At 33.7% G+C, this 25219-nt stretch overlaps 3 protein-coding genes across 3 annotated transcripts; 2 read left to right on the forward strand and 1 right to left on the reverse strand.

The window, feature by feature from the left end:
* Positions 1–1902: 1902 nt before the first annotated feature.
* On the forward strand, positions 1903–3038 carry LOC146931872 (uncharacterized). Its single transcript, XM_085708349.1, has one exon. It carries the CDS (start codon positions 1911–1913, stop codon positions 2913–2915), a length of 1005 nt encoding a protein of 334 aa, XP_085564475.1. The 5' UTR covers positions 1903–1910; the 3' UTR covers positions 2916–3038.
* A 10542-nt stretch (positions 3039–13580) lies between these two features.
* LOC146931873 (casparian strip membrane protein 2) lies at positions 13581–14970 on the forward strand. Its single transcript, XM_085703456.1, has 3 exons — positions 13581–13855; positions 13947–14070; positions 14508–14970. The coding sequence occupies exons 1-3, from the start codon at positions 13632–13634 to the stop codon at positions 14727–14729; spliced, it is 570 nt and encodes a 189-aa protein (XP_085559582.1). The 5' UTR covers positions 13581–13631; the 3' UTR covers positions 14730–14970.
* A 484-nt stretch (positions 14971–15454) lies between these two features.
* On the reverse strand, positions 15455–17161 carry LOC146931874 (NAC transcription factor 29-like). Its single transcript, XM_085703455.1, has 3 exons — positions 16862–17161; positions 16281–16561; positions 15455–16024 (listed from the first exon to the last, which is right to left on the reverse strand). Exons 1-3 carry the CDS (start codon positions 17025–17027, stop codon positions 15656–15658), a joined length of 816 nt encoding a protein of 271 aa, XP_085559581.1. The 5' UTR covers positions 17028–17161; the 3' UTR covers positions 15455–15655.
* Between the last annotated feature and the right edge of the window lie 8058 nt (positions 17162–25219).

Genomic DNA, 25219 nt, shown 5'->3' on the forward strand with positions numbered 1-25219 from the left:
TTAGTAAGTACTATTGTAAAATGAGTGATGTGGACAAAGGGGTCCCATTTAAGCACTTAACTCGGGATGCTCTGTTGTGGATGATCTAATGTAGAAAAAACCACATTGAATGCATTTATACATAGAAGACAATTTAGCAATCTAACAATTTTTGGAACAAATTTATTAATCTAACAATTTTTCTTAACACCCTTGATTTTTGTAAAATACTATTATATTAAAGGAAGGAGGGAGTAATAATTTACACCATCTCGTCACTATTATAAACAAAAGTCCAAACTTTTGGTTCATTGAATAAGTGTTGTATGTGATCTTTATTATAGACCACATACATCATTTATTGAATTAATTTAAAGAATAAATTGTTTATTTATAACAATGACCGGATGGTGTACATGATACTCCAAAAGTTAGCGTTGGAAATTATTTTTTAATCATAGTATTTAAAAAGCTACACTATTTAAGTTTTTTTTTATTTCTTTAAAAAACGTTTTTTCTATTGCTGATTTATTTTTCTTTTTTGACTCAATATTTTTTCCATAATTATTTTTTTTTGAAAGATATTTTTCCATAATTATTATTCATTTTTTTTGACAAAATAATTATTATTCGTTTTAGAATTTATTAGTGTTCTTTTTGGTCAAACTATGACATATTATTATGACTAGTATTTATATTTTCTTTTCCCAAAAGTAAGTTCAATTGTAACTTACTTTTGATAATATAAACGTCGAAAAAAGTTAAAGTAATCATATTTTTTTTTGTGGTGGCTGAAGTTTGAACCCCAGATCTTGTATATATTATGCATTGTCCTACCAACTGAGTTAAGCTCACGAAGACATTATTATTATTATTATTTGTGACTACCAAACAATAAATCACACTTTTTTTAAACAATAAATCACACTTATGCTATTGGGTTCGTTCAAGGTATCACCATTTAATTGCAAGTCAAGATAAACATTGATGTCTTGAGATCTAATATTTAAGTTTGCCCCCTTAGTTTTTATTTTTAATTTCAATTAGTTCTCTTATTTTAGGGAAATGCTAACCGGTGCCCTCGGGGCAATGGTTAAAGATATGAAAAAGGGAATTATAAAGTAGTTAATGCATTGAAATTGTGTAATTAATTTATAATAAAGTCAAAAACAGTTTCCTTTTATGGTAATAATTCCCTTTTATGGTATGATTAATCAGGTGCCCGGGGGCATCGGTTAGCAGGACCCCTTATTTTATTATTTAATTTTTGTTTTGAAATGGTCTCTTATTTTACAAAAGTTATAGCAATGTAGACCATTTTGTTGTTTTCAAAAGATCTTTTATTTTACAAAATTTATGCTAATGTTGCCCTTTTTTAGCGTAATTTATACTAAAAATCATTTTACAACTGTTTTATATGGAATTTGAATTTCCTTTTTGACTCATGGACTAGATAACTCTACATCTAATAGTTTTTTTTGACTCATGCTAAATTCTATTAAATAGACGTTTCCTTTGACCAAACATAAAATAAAATTATTTAAAACGACTTTTCTTTTGACCTGCACTATAATATAATATAGTTTTAAAATTTAAGATTTATTTTTAATTAATATTTCAATCAGTTATATTTTATAGTATTTGGTTTGACATGTAAAAATGTATAAAATTTAGTGATATATACATTTAAATAAATTATAATTAAAAAAAAAATGAGATAAGGACTATGAGACCAACTTTATACATTCATTCTACCACATTTCACCCTATAAACATATGTTCCATTATTTTCCCTTTCCATATCTCTCTCATTCTCCCAATTAGATTTTCTCCTCCTTCTTTTCAATATGCTTGAAAAAAAGATAGAAACCCCAAAGGATTTCTGGCATCCATATTCTCAGAGAGCATGGATGGAATTTTTACTTCAAGTAATGTCCCTTTCTAGATTTTCTACCATAGTGTTTGATATTGTGACAATTTGCCTAGTATCTATCTTGATTCTTTTTGGACTGATATGCATTGCTGCCTCATTCTACTATCTCTATCGTATTCATAATCAAGGTTTTGTTCATCTCAATTATTTTAGTGGTCCTTGGATGATTAGAATTGCTTTTATCCTATTTGTAATTTGGTGGAGTCTGGGTGAGATTATTCGATTAACTTTGTTGAGACATGCCCTTCACTTAAAATGGAGCGAAACTGTTTGCAAATGTTACATTGTATGGAACATGGGATTTGTAGAACCTTGTCTCTTCCTCGCAATTGTGTTTCTCCTCCGCGCACCTTTGCAGAGATTGGAGATCGGAATTATGAGCAAAAAATGGAATATGAGAACATTTGGGTATATTATTCTTTATTGCCTTCCGATGTTAATTTTTCAGGTTTTCGTCGTTCTGGTTGGACCTCAATTAGAGAAAAATAAAGGTCTCGGGAAGAAGCTTCCGCATTATTTTACAAGTACAATCAGCTCATCTTCAAGGGAAAGGGAGAATGATGATATCACCATATGTACTTACCCTTTGCTTAGTACTGCCCTCCTTGGCCTTTTTGCCATGATCATGACGTCCTACCTTTCTTGGCTTGGTAGTCGGATTTTGAAGTTAGTCATCAACAAAGGTTTGCGAAATAGGGTTTACACATTGCTATTCCCTGTTTTGTGTTTCCTTCCGTTACGCGTTCTTTTTCTTGGTTTATCCGTTTTATCTAGACCTGAGCATTTTATGTTTGAAGCCTTTGTTTTCTTGGCTTTTCTTGGACTTGTGTATTGTTTTGGGTTGTGCATGTGGACACTTGTGTATCGTCCAACTGCAGATTGTTTAGCATTGGTAAATCTACAAGACTCAGAAGCTAGGGCTAGGAGGTTTAATGATGATAGTGCCGAGGAAGATAGTTTTGCAGAAAGTGTTCGATCCACTCCCGATAGAGATTTCGATTAATCAATAAAGTGTGGATCAATTTCATTTCAACATTAGATAAGTGTGTTGCTTCAGCTGGAAAATTTGTAGAACTAAGACTTGATTTCATTTTAACATGTTGGGTGAAAGACAACTTCTGGAAATGGAAAAACTGATTGCATTGTTAAGGGTTTAACTTCCATAAGACTTTTTTCTTTGGGTTCTATTTGCTAATCCTAGGTATATGATATTTTTGCCCTTGAACTTATTGAGTTCCTCTTTTTCATATGTGCTATATATATATATATATCTTGATTCTTGATAACTTTTTTCTACCGAATTGCATCTTTGCACTCTTAAATGTTAGAATACCCTTACTCAAGATTAAAAAAATGCGACTTCAACAAAGAAATGATAGGATATTAGGATGCATGCTTAAAATATTTTATAAAAATCAGTATACGTAAATGTTTATGATCTATCCTTCAAAAAATTGACTTTTTATCTTACAAAATATCGATTTTTCTCAATATGTTATGTTAAATTGTTAGTTACTGTATTATAGATATTTAAAAAGTTGAGTAAAAAAATTAAGATAAATGATAGAAAGAGATAAGAATTGTATCTTTGCATTATGTTCTTCAAGGTCACTTCAGAATTATATATGAGTCCTAAAAAACATTCAAAGTCATGGATTCTTCTAAAACATCAATTTAAGGGAATGACGATCCATTTCTAAGTTTTACGGTAGGCATTCTTACACTTCAGCTGTTTTTTCTTTCTAGCATTTAAAAGATCCTTAAATTTTTCTTCAAAGAAAAAATCCTTAAATTTAGGTTTAAATACACATTCGGCTTTTGCAAATATTTTTTATTTTGTTTTTAGACCCTGCAATTTTTATTTATTTCAATACATGCAAATGTATCTCGTTTTTCTCTTGGTCTTTGTTGTTTTATTTTAGTCCCTGCAAAATATGTTTGTACAAGAGTTGATCCATTTTTTTTTTTTGAAAAAGGTTGATCCATTATATGTTGTAATATTATTTAAGTCCATTAACTCACTCATATCGAATGGACTAAAATCAAATATTCTATATATTACAGAGACGAATTCCAACATAATTAAATTTTGCGGGGATTAAAACACAACAACAAGGAACTAAACAAGAAAATATATTTTTACAGGGGTTGAAATAAGAAAACACTATATTTGAAAGGACCGAATGCATGTTTAAACCTTAAATTTATTATGGTCTCACTTTCATGGGTGTAATGAATTAGAGGAGAAATTTATGTTTGTTGATGCTCAAGATATCGTGCAGCTAATGGCTTTTTTTAGTTAATGCTCTTTCAATTGTGATATATTTTAGATTTACCAATAATCACGCTACGTTAGAAATTGCATCACTGCAACTGATAATGTTATAACGAGTATCATGTTATCGAACCAAATGTGCAAGCATTAGTATTTTGTTTGATGATTGATATTTTTATTTATATTTGTAAAACATTAAATGACTGCATATCATAAAATTTTAAGAATCTATATGATAAATTTGCTTTTTGTAGCAAGTACAATTGAACTTGGTGGAGTTTCCACATGATAGCATTCAAGCTTTTTCCCGAGTTTTCGATTTCCATAGACATCCCTATGTTCCAATCTATGCACCAATCCGTTGTTAGCCATATCTTTCCAATCTTCCTTTACACAACAAACTAATCAACATAAAATCATTCATCACATCGTCTCCCCATCCTAAAGCATTCCAACCCAATCATTTATATATCAATTTCAAAATTTTCACTGTCTTTCAACAATTCATGTACAAATGACTCAATATTTCAATCTCATTAAAACATAAAACACAACTTTGTTAATGAATGTCATTAATCACCACTCTTCTCCACAACTCCACTCTTATTGGGAACATTACTTATAGCAATCTCCACCAATAAACACAATTTTTTTATGACACTTGACAACTCATCAAAATTCTGCATCAAAATCATTTTTTGTTCGACAAGGTCGTTTCTAGCGTTTTACGGGCATTAGACATAGTATGACAAAAGATTCCCTTATATTACATTATACATTTTTTTTTCTTATGATAAATGATGAATGAGACAAGCATTAGTTATGATGGTGGACATCCCAGCTATGCTCACGCCCCAAGTCACCATAATACGATGTTATGACATCCCAGCTCTGCTGGCACCCCAAAATACCTTGTGTTAAATACACCTCATCCTATATATTATTAATAAAAAGGAAAAACAAAACAAAAAAAGTTAGGGGGCCTAACCAAACAGAACAGAGCTAAGTAAAATTATAGGTAGGATACCACCCTATCTCTAGTTACTAGAAGTAGAAGATTTAAATAATTTACAACAAAATCAATATACTTTGTCAACATATTTGCAATGAACTAGCGATTTTCGATCACTAATATGATCATTGCTTAATTTTCTTGAATAATTAGCATATGAGAAATGACTAAAATGTTTGTCGTTGGGAAAATTAAGATCCATTACTCTAGTAGGCCTCTTTTCAACTATGATATCCCTTGACGTGTTATCAAGATTTTCCCAATTTTTTGGATTATAAATATCACAAATGAGAAATTTCTTGTTCACAATCATCACCAAGATTTTCAATATTAGATGCATTTGCCATATCATTAAGAACATTTGAATGATCATCAATTTCTTCATTTTCATTTTCATAATCCAAATTTAGCACATCATTAGAAACATTTTCTTGGGTATCTATCTTTTTTAAAAACAAATTTATCAATGACTTATTGTTGTGATTTTATTAGCTATTCATATCGTTTTTTTTGTTCTCAGTACCAGATAAATATTTCTTAGACAACATCTTAAAATAAATCAATTACTCAATAGAAATCAATAGAAACAAACAAAAAATCCATAGAAGTACTGAAGTAGAGAACAATAACACTTGAAGAAAGAACAATTTAAGAAGAATGTGACTTGGTGAGAATCAGTAATGATTTCCTTGCAAATTGCTGGGTTTTGGAACCTTTTGGTTTTTCTTTCTAGGTTTTTTTCCCTCTCTTTTTTAAGAGGTGAGCCTTTTCAATTGAAAAATTGCTCTTCTCCCAATAGAAATTGCTCGCGCCCACCTAAACTTTCCAAAATACCTCAACGTAACTTAAGTCACGCATGTGTTATACCCAGCGTGGCTTAAGTCATGTTAGAATACAACCTATGTGACTTAAGTCATGTTCGGTTCTTAAACTTATTCGTGAATGGATTAAACCAAGTAAGCAAAATTTCATGTTGCCAGGAGAGCGGTAAGGTGAGAATTGTGTTACTAAGACCATCGTCAATTATATGCCTATCAAGGCCCTTGGATGCTCTCCTCATCCAACCAAATCATCATTAAAGTGAACAAGCCATGTTTTGAGAAGTAAACACGAATAAGTTTAAGATCAGAATCTGACTTAAGTCACGTAGGTTGTATTCCAACGTGACTTAAGTCATATGGGGGGTATTTTGGAAAGTTCAGGTGAGCGTGAGCAATTTCTGTTGGGAGAAGAACAATTCTCTTTCAATTGCATAAAAAGAGTTTTTTTTCTTCTTCTATTTTTAAGAGTTGGGCCAACATAAGGATTATCTTTTGGACCCACAAATATGATTTGTTATATACACCCCACCTTTATCCCTAACTTTGCTATATATACCCCATAATAATTTTTTTTGGCCCCTACCTATGCCTAGGGCCGGACCTTCTGTCCGATAACATAACAAAGTTGCATAGCAGCTCTAAATAGAAAAAAAAACTTTGATGAATCAGGGAGCCGGAGGAATAAATCCGCCTCTGTTAAACACGATTGTACCTGTAACAGCAAAGAGAACATTAATCTGCATCAGTCTCCCTTTTAACTGTGCTAAGTGTTCTCTGCTCTCTATCCACAAATCCTTCTAACAAAAAAGTATATTCTCACCATTGCCAAGAACTCTACATTAAACTCCCTACCAATTGAGCACAAATCACACCACCATAATGACTCAAATCTTCAACACATTGCTCCTTCCGGACTTGGCAATGTTTCTACAATTCTTCCTTACTATTAATTAACCCATGCCATCTCGCGTTAGCTTCCGTTAGATACCTCGATAACCATTTCCTAAACAAATATATATATCAACAAATTTATTAAGGGCCAAACCTGCAAACATCACCTTCTCTAATTCATTTAAAACCTTCCTTGGCGTCTTATAAAATGAGAAGTAGAATTAAGGCAAACTACTCAAGACTGGTAGGAAATAAATGCTAAATTTAGTTCATCATTTGTACAAGAAAATTGTTGTTGACACATTCCATATGGCTGGGACACACATGTAAAATACCTTTTTACCTCCTCGGCAGTTAACTGCCGAGGAATTCAAAATCCGGCTGCAGTTAACTGCCGAGGAATTCCTCGGTAGTTAACTGCCGAGCAAAACTGTTTCATCAGATGAAACAGTCACCTGCTCCCCCTACACACTATTTTCTCATCACCTTCCATACAACTCCAATCCAACCCAAAATCCTAAATTTTTTTTCATCAAATCTTGCTCCAAAATGATTCAAGCATCAAGCATAGGATATGTCATGGTTTTACAACGTCAGTTACGTAACACTGTCATGGGGAATCTCGGTAGTATACTGCCGAGGAAATCCTCGGTACCTTACTGCCGAGGAAAACCTCGGTAGTTAACTACCGAGTAACTATTGGGAAAAAATTTTGGTGCGAAAAAATGGCAGCTACTGCCATTTTTTCCAAACTTTTTTTTCTTTGTTTTTTTTGTTTTAGTTCATTATGGCATTAATGTTTATGCATTAGTAAGTTGTTAATTTATATTTTTGTGTTGTTTAATTATAGTAATGACCGAGAACGCGGAAGATGTTTCGGGAGAGACAAAACGTAATTTTGTCCAAATTTCTGGAGATGTCAAACTGCCTAAGGTTGAAGTCAAATCAAACATTGATGGAGCTTCCGTCCATGTTGAAGCTTCTAAATATGTTAGCCCCGGTGTCGTCCCACTTCAAGCCCACGAAGTTGACACGACTAGGTTTTTTTCTGACGACATTAAGTTTCAAGATAGAGAAGAATTGCTTGGGTGGGTACGTTGTCAAGCAAATAAGGCGGGATTTACAATTGTTACACAAAGATCAAGCTTGATCCATCCAATATTGCGCCTAGTGTGTGAAAGGAGTGGAGCTCACAAAGTGCCTAAAAAAAAACCGAAGCATGCGACAACGGGCTCAAGAAAATGCGGGTGCTTGTTCATGATTAGTGGATATCAAAGTACGCAAACAAAGGAATGGGGATTGAACATTCTTAATGGAGTTCACAACCATGCGATGGAGCCGGCTTTAGAAGGACACATTCTTGCCGGTAGATTAAAGGAGGATGACAAGAAGATTGTACATGACTTGACCAAGAGCAAGATGCTTCCAAGAAATATTTTGATACACTTGAAGAACAAAAGACCACATTGCATGACAAATGTGAAGCAAGTGTACAATGAACGTCAAAAAATATGGAAGGCAAATAGAGGTGACAAGAAGCCGTTGCAATACAATCGAAGATATCTTTTGTGCTCATCCAACATCCGTTAAGTTGTTTAACAATTTTCCAACGGTTTTGGTTATGGACTCCACCTACAAAACCAACTTGTATAAGATGCCAATGTTTGAGGTAGTTGGGGTAACTTCGACCGATTTGACATATTTGGTTGGGTTTGGATTCTTGATGCATGAGAAAGAGGAAAACTTTGTTTGGGTTTTAAAAATGTTGCGTAAACTTCTTACTTCAAAGATGAATATGCCTAAGGTGATTGTTACCGACAGGGATGGGTCTTTGATGAAAGCGTTTGGAATTGTTTTCCGGGAAAGTTATGCTATGAATTGTTACTTTCATGTGCAAGCAAATGTTAAACAAAGGTGCGTCTTAGATTGTAAATATCCTTTGGGAAAAAAGGATGGGAAAGAGGTGAGTAATCGCGATGTTGTCAAGAAGATCATGAGGGTATGGAAAGATATGGTTGAATTGTCCACTCAAGAGTTATATGCAAATGCATTAGTGGAGTTCCAAGATGCTTGTAGTGATTTCCCACTTTTCCTAAATTATGCCATGACCACCTTGAATGAAGTGAAGGAGAAAATAGTGAGGGTATGGACAGATCGTGTGTTGCATCTTGGTTGTAGATCCACCAATAGGGTAGAATCGGCTCATGCTTTGGTGAAGAAATATTTGGACAATAGTGTGGGTGATTTGGGAACTTGTTGGGAGAAAATACATAACATGTTGTTGCTTCAACACAATGCGATACAAACAGCCTTTGGTCAGAGCGTTACCGTGTTGGAACATAGATTCAAAGATGTCACTTTGTACTCCGGCTTAGGTGGTCATGTGTCTAGATATGCTTTGGACAACATTGCTATGGAAGAGTCACGTTGTAGGGAAACATTGTGCATGAACAAGGAAATTTGTGGTTGTGTTCAAAGGACATCTTACGGCCTACCATGTGCATGCGAAATTGCAACTAAACTCCTTGAAGAAAAGCCAATTTTATTGGATGAGATACACCACCACTGGCAAAGGTTACGCATGGGAGAAGAAAGTAATGAACTTGGTTTTTCGATCGATGATGAGTTGAAGGGTATTGTAGAACGTCTCAAGAAACTCCCTTTCCAAATGAAGCTTGAAGTCAAAGAGGCTTTGCGGCAATTGGTATTTCCTGAAACCACCATGATGTCTCCACCACCACAAAAAGCAACAACCAAGGGAGCCAAGAAAAAAGTGGACATTGCGAGGTCTAAAGGAAGAATTACATCGACTAGTCGGATCCCTTCTTCTTGGGAGGTTGTTGATTCCCAAAATCTGGATAGTCAACCGTCACCATCACCAATAACATCATCATATAAAAGGAAAAAAGGTGATCGGCTTGGTAAAGCACCAATTTCCCCACTTCCACCACCTTCTCGGTATCCAAAGCCTAAGGCTATCCCGGTTATGAGGCCTATTGATTATATGCCACGCTTCATGCTTCCATTTATTGAAAAAGTGGTGGATGTTATTGGCGATGGACATTGTGGATTCTGGGCTATAGCCGAGTTCATGGGCTTAACCGAACAAAATCATCTCATGATTCGTACACATCTTATTCAAGAATTGAAAGATCATAGAGATGATTATGTTGAAGTATTTGCGGGTGAGGATCGTTATAACTACATTTTAAATGACTTACATCCTCCCGCAAATACAAAAAGTTGTGCACATCTTGTTGATAAGTGGTTGACTTTTTCGGACATGGGGCACATTGTTGCTAATTATTACAAAAGGTGTGTGGTTGTGTTGACAAATCTTGAAGTTGGTAACTCGGAATCTTTTTTTCCACTAAGAGGGCCACCACCGCCGGGTAAGCAAAAAACTCCCATCATGTGCCTTGGGGTAATTCCTAATCACTTTGTGCTTATTTACTTGAAGAATGGTTGTCCACTACCTCCATCATCGAGTGGCACAATCACAAGAAACAAGATGCGGTGACTTGGGAAGATGAGTATTTGGATCAACATGAGTTGTTCCGAAAGCTCATGGCTATTGAAAGTGGAAACAAACCGCCAAAACCACAAAAGGAATCAAACAAAGCAGCGCCTATTTTGTTGGACACTCCCGAAAAACCAAAGCAACAATTTGAAGTTATTGCGGAAGATGAGGAAGATTTTATGTCACTTGATCTTCTCCAATCACTTGTCCTTTAACGAGTGATTTTTTTTGTCGGTGTTAGTCCTTTTTTTTGGTAGAAATTACACCGACGTATATTTTGGGGTCAAAATTGTAATGCCAATTTTTTGTGGCCAATATATAAGTAACATTATGTAATTGATATTGCTATATATATGATAATATGACTTTTATTGACTTGAAACTAGTGCAATACTTATTTATAGCTTATTAATGTTTACGCATTTGATTTATTCGTTATTACATTCCATTTAATTTTGTTCTAATCTATGATTATTTTGTTAAAGCTTTTGTCAAGTGAAACATGTCAGAGGTTGCAAGAATTGAAGGGCGTGTTAGGTATTGCGCGTTTAAAAAGACGTTTAAGGTCATGATAACACCGACGGACTCTATTGATGATTTGAAGACACAACTTAACACTTATTTTGAGCATCTTGGTGAAAATCAATATACACGTCACTTGTCTGCTCTAATGCCAATGATAGACCTAGGAGAAGATAGAGATGAATTCGCATGGAAAATGGCAAGCTATATGCCTTGGATTATTAAAGACGATAGCGACGTCGGATTTATGTTTAGGAATATGGTGGAAAATAATGTATTATATATATATATATATATATATATATATATATATATATATGTTAGTTCCATATGCAATTGTAATGAATGTAAGTAGGGATTTAATTTAATGATGTGTAATGAGTTGTAATGTGTTGTTTGATTATGGACACTATGTTCCGTTTTGATGAATTTCAAACTTTTGTGTGGTTTGAACCAAATGTTGGTTTGATTTAATTATGGACAAATGTAAAAGATATTGTATTTTTCTTGTTTATGACCGAGTTTCATTGTTGTATAATTTGAATTGCCTATGGAAATGCTCTGGTGAAATTACAGGTCAAAACTGGCCTAAAAACGGCTTGGTAAGGGTTAGCATTAATGTAGAACCTGCTGTCTGCATAAATGCTTTCCTCGGCAGTTAACTACCGAGGAATTCCTCGGCAGTTAACTGCAGCCGGATTTTGAATTCCTCGGCAGTTAACTGCCGAGGGGGCAAAAACGTATTTTACATGCGTGCCACAACTTTCTCACATGTGTGAACATCAATTTTCTTTGTACAAAGGAACACAATATGTAACAGGAGATGCATGTGGTAACTGGTAAGTGTAAAATTTGCATACTTAAATTCAGTTTCAAATACATATATGTTTTGGATTGGATCCACACTTTTTATTGTTTCTAATTATTACTACTATATTTGTCAAAAAATTATCATTATTACTATATATTATTTTGTTATTTGATGTGAATTGGGTAAAGTCATAAATGGGATATGTTTGTGGGTTATTTTTTTTGGATTCAAATTTAATTTATTGTATATAATGGTTTGATCATATATGAATGAACAAGGCTATGCTTCACAAGAGAAATCATCCCAAACCAACGCAAAAAATGCTTAGCCAATTGAATTTGTTCATTACCGAAAAGGGTAATGATGTTTGTTACAAAACCAAAGTTAACGAAACACACGAAACTCTTCTACTAGGTGATTTTATGCCACTATTTAACCATATATTATGTCATGACTCCACTTTCACACACCACCTGACCATGCATTGTGTTAAATGCCAACTTTATTTTATTTTACAAAGGTGTCAAATACCAAATTTATAAGTGCTTACTGTTTTTGCCAAAAAAAAAAAAGTGCATATTGTTTACAAAACTGAACACGTAAAATTTCTTGTGTTTTGTATATGCCGTTTATCGTACTAAATAGCAGTGCTCTACCGGAAAACATGGAAGGCGATGCTTACAATTTATGAAAAATATTAAGCAAACAACCAGTCGTGAAATCATCGCTAGCTTTGTTGTCGCTATAAGCAGCAATTTCCTATATGAATATGACCATTTAAGAGAAGAAAAAACATATACATTAAAATATTTTAATGTATTATTGATAGCTAACACCTTAAATTTTGCGGGAAGTACCATAATTTCATATTAATTAAATGAAAGTGAGTTGATTTCTCGTTTGGAGAAAAATTGAATGGACGAATGCATTAAATTCTGTCAATATTAACAATTCATGTGAGCAAAATTTCGTATGAAGTTAGTAGATATTGTCTATTTTTTTTTGGTAGATATAGATGAGTGGTATGCATACCATAATTAAGAAACGATCTAAACTGCTAACCTGAATCAGTTCGATTTGGTTCAATTCAGTTTGTGAGCCATCAATGCAGTTCAATTCAATTCAATTTAGAGGTGTTTTAAAAATAGTCATAATATTCATTTTGGTATAGTTTTTGAACTTTTTAACAATCATAATTATTAGTAGTTTTGGTTCAGTTCGGAACCTCAAAACCGGTGTACAAAACCTTTATGTCAGTTCCGTTTTCTTCCTGAACCAAACTATGAACAACATAGTCCATGGTTTTGTCTACATGCCACATGATAATAACAATACATAATAAAGAATATACCTAAACCACTAAGGCTCAATATTTAATTTGCTAACTTTAATTTATATGTACTACATGGTGTCACAACATCTCTTTTGATAACCTATTGTTACTTTTCCTTGTAAGCTTCCCTTGCATCAATTTGTATTTTATAAGAAAATGTAGTACTTCTCATAGTCCCATTAATAAATTTATCATCCTAAATTCATAATTCATAGTTTCTGTTATAGGCCAAAAGAGTAAACAAGTACTGTTAATTAAGGCCAGTAGTGATTAAAATGAAAAAGTTCCATACTAGTATGTCAGCAACATTATGCACTCCCAATTATAAAGTGTTAATATCTCATGCTTATGTCAAAGGCACTTCAAGCTTAGCAAAGAGTAAACCTAATCCATTACAATAATTTCCTCTCTTGAATATATTTATTGTAATAAAATAAGTACTGTTCCATTGCTGTGTTTAGTATATAAATGAGTACCATTCTGATACTTGTTCACTCTCAAGTGAATATAAGAGAATCAAATTTGAAACAAAAAATGAAGGTGAGTACAATTGAGAGCGGTGAAATTTCAAAAGGAGCATCATCCCAAAGAAAAGGGATGAAGAGAGGGCTTTCAATAATGGACTTTATTTTGAGAATTTTTGCAGCTATAAGCACACTTGGAAGTGCATTGAGTATGGGAACAGCAAAGCAAACTATGCCTTTTGCCACACGTTTTGTTAGATTCAAAGTTGTATTTCATGACCTTCCAACATTTTTGTAAGTCACTATTCTATGTTTATATATGCCTTAATTAACATATCATACACTTTTGATTATGATGTTGTGATTCATATTTGATTAATTTCAGGTTTTTTGTGACTACCAATTCTATTGTATGTGGCTACTTAGCTCTTTCACTTGTCCTGTCATTCTTCCACATTGTAAGGACTATTTCAGTGAAAAGTAGGATTCTCTTGGTCTTTCTTGATACGGTAAACACACTGTTTCTTCTTTTATTTTCTAGTCATAGATTGTAGTTCCAAAGTTATATATCTGTTTGGTTAATGGGTTAAGGGGAAATTGTTATTATCAAAATAACACCAGTAAGTAGTAACGAAAATTTAAGAATTGTCTTCGTAATGATTTTATCCGAGAGTCATTTAAAATTACAATGTTAAACTCTTACCATTAAACTGATACCTTATAGACTTGCACATAAATTTAATTGTATAAAAAAATGTCACAGTGAAATGTAACCACCGTTAGTACATAGTCGTTAAACCCTTTTTTTTCCTGCTATTTGTCACCGAGTTTTAAATTAGACTAAAGCCAGTCCTTAGAGGTGGAATTTTGGAAAATTTCCTACATACACTTGACATTTTAGTGCGAAAAAATCTCTCTAATGAAGATTGAAATTGAACTTGTGAAGGTTATGTTTGGTCTTCTTACATCTGGAGCCTCAGCAGCAGCAGCCATTGTTTATGTAGCTCACTATGGAAATCCCAGTGCCAATTGGTTTCCTTTCTGCCAACAATACAACTCCTTCTGCGGACGCATTTCCGGTTCACTCGTTGGCTCTTTCATTGCAGTTGTTATGTTCATGATACTTATTCTCATGTCAGGAATATCAATAAGCAAAACCAAGCATTGAAATAGTGGAGACAAGGAAATGTATATAGTGGGTGTGGTGTGTATAGTCCTGTATAATGTGTTTGTCTAGCCTTCCCTTTAGGTTTTGTTGGTAGCTTTAAGATTTCAATATGTAGTCCAAAGGCTATACAAAAACCGAGTGTGATTGTTGCGTGCGAAGAATACCTGGTTTACTCTTGAACGTGTAAAGGAAATAACTTGTATATTTCATTTTATATTAAAATGTTGCATAAATTAAAAAAGTATAAATGAAGAGTTATTTTATTAATTATGGGACACGAGGCTGTTTATGTTAATCTGATAGTATATATATAATAGATATTTTATTTCTCAAATCACAATCATTAGGCTGTTATGAATTGATTAGTCTAATTAAGCAAAGTGCTTAATCTGATCTGCTTCGTGTCCTAGGCCTAACATTCTTCAAGAATTAAAATTTAACTTTGAATAAACACAGCCGTCATCATTTTGATAAGGCATGGTGCAAAAAAGAAACATATTATCTTTGAAAAACCTCTTTGGATAAAGTTATTGACTTAGAAATTGCCAAAATTATATCTTTGGTCAAAATACATTATCATTGTAATATGTACAACAAGTGGTCCAATCTAGCATCTTGTTTGAACTTTTTCAAACGAGGAATGTGATTTTAGATGTGTCAACTTTTATTAAGAGCCAATAAAGTTGTTCTTTTGTACAATTTGTATAAACAGTGTCAACAAAGCATTGTAAATGAAAATCTATTTTATGGTATAACAGGACTAGTACAAGTGGTTGGTGCGTAAGGTGCGTAAGTGTTGTAAATCCCAAATAGATACCGAGTTCGATTCCTAATAATAAAAAAAAGATATTTGACATAGTTTCTTAAATAATCTTCAGATTATTTAATGATTGAACATTATTGACATATCTAAATTATCTAAATTCTTATGCTAAATAATTATGCATTTGTTTCACAAATATTGGCTGATTGGTGATGCTACTATGTGAATCTGCTTCATAATGGTTGGTCATTTCAATTGGCTGAGGTTTTACATAGGGGTCAATTCCAATATTGGAATTGTTGATTTGAAAATCCAAAGTTGAACCATCAGATAAGATTGGACCAAAGTAATTCATATCCAAAAGATAAGTAAGTGAACAACTCCTTGTAAGGTTCATCATTTCTTGTTCACCATCATTATTAGTTATTATAGAATCATTAAATTGATGTGTTGTTGAATAGTCCTCTTTTTGCTGCAATGTTTTTCCCATGTGCTTCTTCTTATAGATCCTGCATAAAACCCAGTCATCTAGCTGATGACACATACAACCACAAAGGAAAGGTCAATCATAAAGTAACACATTAAACATATCAAAACAAACACCTAAAATTCAGGATTTAAAGAATATACACCGTCAGTGTAAAACAGTTTTGCATCGACATTCAATAAAAATTCACTATGACAAGGAAACTTTTTGGTATCTTATTAGATATCGATGTAAAATTGTTTTACACTGACAGTGTAACAAACAAATATAGCAAAATAGGCCAATGATTAAAGGGCTTTACCCTCATGGATCCAATATGTTTGCTAGTTTGTTTTTGTGATCCAATCAATCTGTACTCATGCATAATCCAATCAGTTTTGACACCCTTTGGTGGCCTGCCCTTGTAAAAGACCAAAGATTTCTTCACCCCAATTTGCTCTGATCCACTTTTGATTGCCTTGTCTGTGCCAGTAGCTTTCCAATATCCAGACAAAGTTGCTCTATTAGGCCTAACCCCATTTGGGTACTTTCTTTCTCTTGGGCTAAAGAAATACCATTCATTCTCCCCAAACTCAGATTTATCTGCATTCTATAATTGGTTAGTACCTAATAAAAAACGAAGGAGACACAACTATATAGTACCGACACTTCAGATTGAAGACGTGACCAGTACACGTCACTAACTTAAATATGTACATTCAATTACTTCCATTTTCTCAAATTAGTACCAATGTTTGGTTTTAGCGTCATGTCTCATGTTTGTGTCTATGTTGGTGCTTCGTAGATGTAGAAATAAAATGATCACATTATGAAGTGCAATACATACATATTTAAGCATAATAACAAAATTGTGAAAAAAGATGTTACAAAGTATATATATACCAGGCAATTCCCATGGATCAAATTTATAGATATCAACTTCTGGGATAATTGATGCAGGGCATGGCTTTGATGTAGCTTGATTACAAAGGTAATGCACAATTAGTTCCTCATCAGTTGGATGAAATCTAAAGCCAGGAGGGAGTTCAGGGCTTGCACTACTCTCCATTAATTGAGTCAAAAATATTGGATAGTTTAGAATTATAGAAGAATTTTGTTATGACTTCTTATGATAATGTGACACATGAAAAGGGATGGAAAATTGAAGTGGCTTCGAGAGGAATTGAATTAATCAAGGTGTTTGAAATGTTTGAAAGGAGATTGGTGCCTCTTTTATGGTTGAAAAGTTTTTGTCGTTTATGTGTAGTTGCATGGCCTTGATTGGATGATATTGATAGGATAATATTTTTTCTTATTCCTAGTAGTATAGTACATGCGTCATACCATTACTATGCTCCAATATGGGACCACTACTATTTTACATATTTATCTGTTACACTGACTTTTGGCTATGATTCTTTGAATCAATACTTATACTTTGATGTCTATATCCAGATTGGTTATTTAGCATTCAATTTCATGGGAATATTATTGGCATATTGAAAAATATTTAGTTTCACATAGTAGTTTCAGTCAGCAGCCAATTTCTAAAAGGTTGGATGCTTTGAGTTCTTATTAGAATGTTTTGACCAAACTAGTTCACATTTTTTGGTCCATATGATATGAAATAATTTTCAAAGAAGGAAGAGTAGTAAAACTGTTTTTTATTTCTCTATTTCCTTTTTTAGTGGAAGCATGTCATTTGAAGCAATATATAATTTTTTTTATTAACAACGAAACTCACACACTAAATAAAAATATAGATAATAGAAGTATATTGCACCTTCAAATGTGTCTTCCAAAATATCAAATGTTCTTGTGGTCTTTAAGGTATTCACTACACTTATATACAATAAAATAATATTGTAATAATCGTCTATTTTTGTATTATGAAATCATTTTTGGTATACAAGACTTGAAATGAAAATTATAATAAAAAGTTGTTTTCATTCCAATCGTCCTCCCCACAACTTGGATAATACTAATAGTATAATATAGGTTGTATCTGGGATGATATAGATGAGTTCAGCAATGATGCAACTCTTGATTCAGTTTCAAAATAGTGATGGAGGAGTTAGAAGCTACTAGCTGGAACAGGTGTCTTATACACGTTCACACCAAGTTCTTAATCTTCATTTGGCAGCATAAAAAAATGCGGTCCCCGCTGAGCTTTTCTAAAACCATAGTATTATTTATGAGAATGGCCAAAAAAAGCACATGTGGAGCTTAAATATTTTTCAATTGGATCCTACCATGCCACATTAACTTTAACCCATATTTATATTTTTTAATAATATTTTTTTTTAAAAATTTTTTTAGTATATATTTTAATGTTAAGAATCAGTTCTTCATATAAGAACAATTTTAATTTACATGTAGTTGCAATTCCACTTGTTAGAATGGTATTCTAGAAGTAATAGTTCCAAAGTCTTTAAGTAAAAAAAAAAAAAAAGGTAATGGTTTCAAAGTTTAAAAACCTCATTAGTAATTCTTGTTGGAGGATGCACTTAAAATGTAAATGCTATTTTTATCCAATGTGATTTTAGTTTTATAATTATTGACTTGTTCCTTGTTTTTTGGTCAAAAAAAACTTGATCCTTGTTTTGTTATAGTCGATTAGAGATTAAGTCGGGTAGATGTATCTCAGTTTGTAGCTCCGTAGACATTTATATGTAGAGGTTGGAGTTCAAACTCTGAATTCTCTACTTCTCTTATACTAATAGTGTGAGTCTAACAACTAGTCTACCAAAAAAATTAATTAACGATTAAGCAAGTCTTCCGCTCGGTGTTTCAAAAACAAGGCGACCTCAAAACCGCATCCAAATGTGTTACTTTTGCCATAAAATATGAAGAAGCTAGGATTCGTTGCTTGATGTAGACACCACGAATGACAAAGAGTTTGACGCGGTTCCAAACATAGGATTAGTGTCTTAGCTGTTTTGTTCGAATAGAGTTATCAATGTTTGTGATAAGGTTAAAATGTTTTGTTCGAATGGAGTTTCCATGATCATTATGTTGTATATCACATACTAATCATAGTTTTAGCCTTTGAGGAATCTATATTGTATCGCTATGAATCATTATTATATTGCTATGAATGGAAGATAGACTCCAATTCGAATAATTCTTGGGTGGATGCAAGAATTTAGACTCTCTATTTGGTCACACACACAAAAAGTGAACATGCTATAATTATTTGAAAATTAATGATTATTTAATTGTTAATTTTTTTTACTTTTTCCTTTTTTATGTGTATGTGATCAAATACATGGTTCAAATCCTTGTGTCCACTCAAGAGTTGCTCCTTCAATTCAGTCCATTTCAGATTTTTTAAGTTGGTATTAAAGCCTATAATAAGCTTCAAAAGCAAACAATCAATTGAACCACAGCCTCTACTTCTAAATTGACAAGTCTAGCAAAATTGATCACACACAACTAACAAGAAGCTGACAAGCAAGAGACTCTAGTGTTTTTTTTATAGCCTCAGGCAACTCTTATGAGTTTTGAGAATACGACTGGCATTTTGTTAGAGGTACAAGCAATCACTTGATCAAATGAACCTCAAATTCCAAGATTTGGCTGAGCATGATGATTTATGTGTTATACATCATTGTACCGCTAAAAACACTAACACACAATCAAATATTAACTTTCAAATGATCGAGCCTACATGGATTTTAAACTTAGATTTGCGGTCATTAATAATTTAACACATTCATGTATTCGACACATCTATGGTCGTTTATTTTTAGAGACAGATAATTCTAAGCTCTCACATGAAGAATTGAGTTTTAACCTTGAATTTATTATTCAAGTCACACTTACATGAATCTATTTAAATAGAAATTACTTTATATTCAATTTCTTTTTTCTTTTTTTCTTCCTTAAATGCAGTTTTCATCCCATTATTTTGATTTATTTATCTCATAAAAACCAAAACTCCTTTTAGGCTTTGTTTTTTCCCTTCATTTTCTTCATCATACACTTTATTAATCCATTCCTTACCTTTTTTTTAGAAATGAAAATTATCTGAACTCGTGCTATATTTTATACCACTCTAGGAAGTAGGACAAGTCCAAGAGGTGGGAGATAATTTTATATACAGAATGTGAGGGGATAAACTTAGATCAGATGTGGCTGCTCTGCTTAATCTTATGACTCAGTCCTGAGTTTCATGACCAATGGACTGAATTGACCACTTCAACGATGCTGCGTCATATTTATTGACCTCCAATCAATCCGTTATGATAGTTATCAGCACTACAGCCACAGTTATGCGTGACGTGTGTCCACTCTCAAAAGGTTAGCATAAAGTTTATTTTACTTGCATAGCCTATAACATTGGAGTTTGGACTAAGATAACGATAAGAACTACTCCCATAATATGTCAAAATCCTCTATATTTAATAGATACTGTACCTCTATAGTCCATCTCTTTCGAAATTAAAATGTTTAGGTTGACATAAAATTTTATCGGTCCAAGTGGTATGAAATTTGGGTCCCTTAAGTATGTTGTTAGGGTTTGATTTACCCTTGTGTATGAAAAAAATTCATTGAAATGAGAGAACTCACCTTATATACTCCAGAGATTCTTCGAAGACGATTATAATAAATAAAGACATCAAATGAAAAAGGAAATTGATACATAATTGAAAATGATGAAATCCATTATTCAATACGATCAATGAATCAATAGTTGTGTATGCATCTTTCACCACCAAGGACATTTTATCGTTGAACACCTTCGTGCTCGACCACAGAGCAGAAGAGCCAAAATATGCCCATCCTCTAGATCTTGAACATCCTCATCCTCGAGCATGATCTGCATCCCTTGGGAAACTTCATATCTTCTTTTCTTTGCAATGGTAACCCCCCTACATCAGGTGTCAACACTTTTCCAGAGCACATTGCCACAATTATGGACCTGAGGAATCTCCAAGCAAGAAGAAAAAATGGTAGCACCACTCAGATTAAGGAGTATGTTGAGGAACCCTGCCTTCAACTTTTGTTGCCTTCACTTGTCGATTGACCCAATTTTCTTGCTCTCGTTAGGAAGTTTCACCAACTTTCTGAAAGTTAGGCATGTTCTTTGAAAGAAAAAGAATAAACAAAAAAAAAACAAAAACAAAGGAAAAATCAAAATCAACAACAAAATCAGTAAAGAAAACACGCGAGCATACCCGACAAGGCCTTTGTCTCCACATCGTTTGCAAACTTGAATTAACCAAATTATAAGTGTGATGTAATGGTATTTCATCTTCGGATTCCCTTAAGCCTAAAAAATAGTTTCCCTTTTTTGTCAGTAAAAAGAGTAGGGGTGAAGCTCAATACATATACAAAGATACGATCATAACTGTCACACTCCTTTTGTCTTTGACGATCGTACGCGTACAAAAAATACTTGGTCCTAAACTCATAATTGTCTTGTACACATAAAAAGGGAAATTTGGGATACTCTTTACTCGTTGGTTCCCTGACATTATTTTTAACATCCTCAAGCAGAAGAATCTCTGATCGGTCGGGTCATCATCATATTATTAAGGGAAACTCATATATTCGTCCAAACGGAAGTATCTATCTTTAAATCCTCGAATTGAGTCTATGAATATCTCGAAAAACTTTGTAGATTGCTTCATAGAAATCCAATTTGTTTTCATTTCTCATCGAGGCCACATAGCATATTGAATATTCAAAAGAATAAATGAATGGTTGACACCAAATCTCGATACACACAAATAAATTTGAAGGCCTTGATAAAGGCCATTGAATTCGAGTGCAGTTGAGAAGGAGCAAGTCTCAACCGATTAAAAATTCCCTTTTGGAAAGGGGGAAATGGCATTGTAAAGCTCATATCCCTATATGCAATATCATTGATGAATGTAGTTTTTGCATCAAACAAGATAAGTATTTGTATCGTCTCCACAGGGATTAGTGCGATATCAAGGATATTTCAACATCAATTATCATTTCAAGTATTAAGAGTGATTGTTTGTTTGAATTCTAACTACCTAAACTAAATTGCAAAAAGTAAAAAGCTGAGATAAATAAGGATTGAAACTTGTTAGGAGTAGAGTTCCTTAACCAAGCGTCAAACATAACCAAATGATCTATACGAATTCTAGCTTTATAACCAATATTATCACAATCAATTCTACACTATCCTTCGTGTCCAAAGCGATAAAAATAACTCTAAGGTATCGTTTAAACATTCGTGTCCAAATCCCTTAAACGACCACAAAGACGATCGGATCATTTAATCGACCGTGTCCAGCCTGACTAAATGTCCTAAAGCATTAAACTCTTGATTATGGTGATTATCAAAGATTAACAAAGATGTCAAGTAAGTTAACCTAAGATATATTGCTACTCTAGCTCTAGATTCAAGAGTTCGTGTCCAAATCATCTTGAATCTCATTGAAAGCATTAACACAAGAATAACAACAATATTGAATATAAATTGCTAGAACCATATATTGCAAGATCAAAAGATTACATGTTAGCAAGGATCAAGTACCTCTCATCCCAACAAAGGATATTTAGCTACACATCATCATGGAAGCCTTGCAAGGATGGATTGAAAAGGAAGGATTCATTACACCTTGTGATGTCTCAACAAAGGAATAAGCATCCAACTTCCAAAATCACTCTCACTCTATATGATCTACCCTATTTTCTCTCTTAGAATCTATAAATATCTAATGGAATAGTTCTTTTTTAAAGAGAGGTAAAAATCCTATTTAAATGGGCTGAGTTTGTAAGCTTACGCTAATAGCGAAAAATGCGCTATTAGCGAAGCAAGTCGGCTTAAGCTGTGGCCAATGAGGTTGTGCCACGTTGGTCCTTGCCCTGTTTCTTCGCCCTGGCTACGCTAATAGCGTAGTCTTCTGGAGCTTTTACGCTAATAGCGTATATTACGCTAATAGCGTCTATTACGCTAATAGCGTATTTCTTCAAACTCAGCTTCTGCTTCACTCCAGGTACGCTAATGGCGTACCTCTCTGGACCAATTTCGCTAATAGCGTGGAACACGCTAATAGCGAATTCTTCAAAACCAGCTTTTGCTAATTTGCACTTTTTCATGATTTTTGGTCTTTGCTCAGTGTCTTGGGGTAAATTCCTGCATAAAAGGATAGAGTAAGATATATAAAGTGTAATAAGGCATTTAACGCTAATTTCTCGGCTTTTCCTTCAATAACTTGCAAAACAAGTAACAAAAAGTGCTTAAAATATAACATGAAATTAACACTTTTTAGCACTTATCAATCATACATAGGAACCTTCATTGCCTCGTATCGCGTGTGGATCCTTTGGTTACATGAAGGTATAAGAACTTCCCAGTTTGCATACCAGCGGGATCAATAACAATGGAAGGAGCATCACTAGTGTCCCCAACAAAAATAGTGGGTTTGCGCAAAGGTTCCACAAAAACCCAATAGTTGCTCGATTCCCAACGGGAACAAGTGTATGCTTCTTAGTACTTTTCTTGGCCATTTCACCTTAAAAGGGGAGAAGGGAAAAAATTGATTTGACAAGTTCATCAAATCCACCCTTCTCCCACCAACCAAGTGAAAGGGAGGGAAAGAAACTAAAGAATGTTACCTGTGAGCAACCAAAGCAACAATGTCTTACTCAGACAAGCATCACATAAGGAAATGACATAGAAAAGTAAAATCAATCACCAAAAACAACAATAAAATGACATTGATTACGACAACGGTGGAAACAACTTCGCCACCGTGGAAACAGTTTCAAAATCCTAAAAAATTACAATAACGGTAACAACAACACAACAAAAAGGAAAATGGAAACAAAGTTCCAACCTATTGTAAGTTGTAGTGCAAAGAGTGATTCACCAAAATACTTTAGAAATGGAAGAAAGGAACTGATGCTTATGGAACTTATACACAAAACATGGAAAGTTTTGCACTTTGGTTGCAGATCAGTAATAATGAAAATGAGAAGTTTGAAGAAAAAAATGTTTCAAATTCTCCCTCCAAGCCTTATATACCCTAAGTATCAACGATTGGGAACAAAAAGGTGGGAAATAAATCCAATGATCCAGAAGCAATCATCTAAACCCTAAGATATCTAATTGATTTGTTGATTCAAAGTGCCACCAAGGAAAACTCAATCGTTGTTATTGATCCAACAATGCTCTAGTTTCCTCATAACTCAAATGCATAGGGAACTCTAAAGGCGTAGGCAATGAAGTACTAAATCATAGCTGAAACACGTGCCACCAAGAAACCAAAGGTCAACTTTGCTTAATTTTTTCCTCGTGATGGGGATCAAATTAACATCAAATGTGTGATTTGATGGCTGGGCAAAGCGTCATCACAATGACACCTTACTCCCACATGTCACCCATCTTAACAAATTAGCTACTCTGAACATTAAAGGGTAACATATACATATTTGAGGTATCCTATTCGTATCCCCATCAATTATCCTCAACATCAAAATTGTGGAGCATCTTAACTATTATCTTCAACTAGCAGTTAGTCTCCATGTGAGGCTATGAAAGTAAACCATCCTCGATAATATTATTGATATCTCCTTGAGGTAATTAATGTACTATACACAACAAAACACTTGCAAAAGGTTTCAAAAACTTGTCTTTTCAACATTTCTTATTCGACATGTTTCTTAGGGTTCCATATTGCTCAAAAGCACCACTCTTATGCTACAAGATTAATGACTTGTGGGGTAATTGTTCTAGACTGCCCAAAGACTATGTTCGACAACCAATCTTCCGGGCTTGGGCCCAATACTAGCGAAGGCCCACAATGTGTCTTTGGTTCGTCACATTACAATCGTGTAGAAGCCTAATAAGAGACCCAATCATGTGAATGTCTGAATGCTACACTCAGTTTCATACGACAAAGGATTTTACTAACATAAGTTTTTAATTCCTGTCATTCTTATCGCCTCTTTCGCATAATGACGAGCCAACATTAGACAGTTACAAGTCCTCACCATCTGTAATCATCAGGTCAATGTCTCTTTCGCTTTAACTCACAAGGCTCCGCATCTCACTTATGAAATGGGAATTCTGATGCCCCAAAAGGTACAATCTATCTAACATAAAACTATTCTTGCTCATATACTGACTTGAGCATCAACGTATATTTTGCAAGTACTCACTCCACAAACAACATAGTCCAAGCTCATCGGATGCCGTATTAATCACTTCAATCAAGTAACATCATACTGATTAATATTTTCTTTCTTATTAAAAGCCCATCAATATTTAATACAAAA

This window comes from Medicago sativa, chromosome 4, assembly GCF_051527215.1.
Source record: "Medicago sativa cultivar Bolivia chromosome 4, Bolivia_mono, whole genome shotgun sequence".
Classification (NCBI taxonomy): Eukaryota; Viridiplantae; Streptophyta; class Magnoliopsida; order Fabales; family Fabaceae; genus Medicago; species Medicago sativa.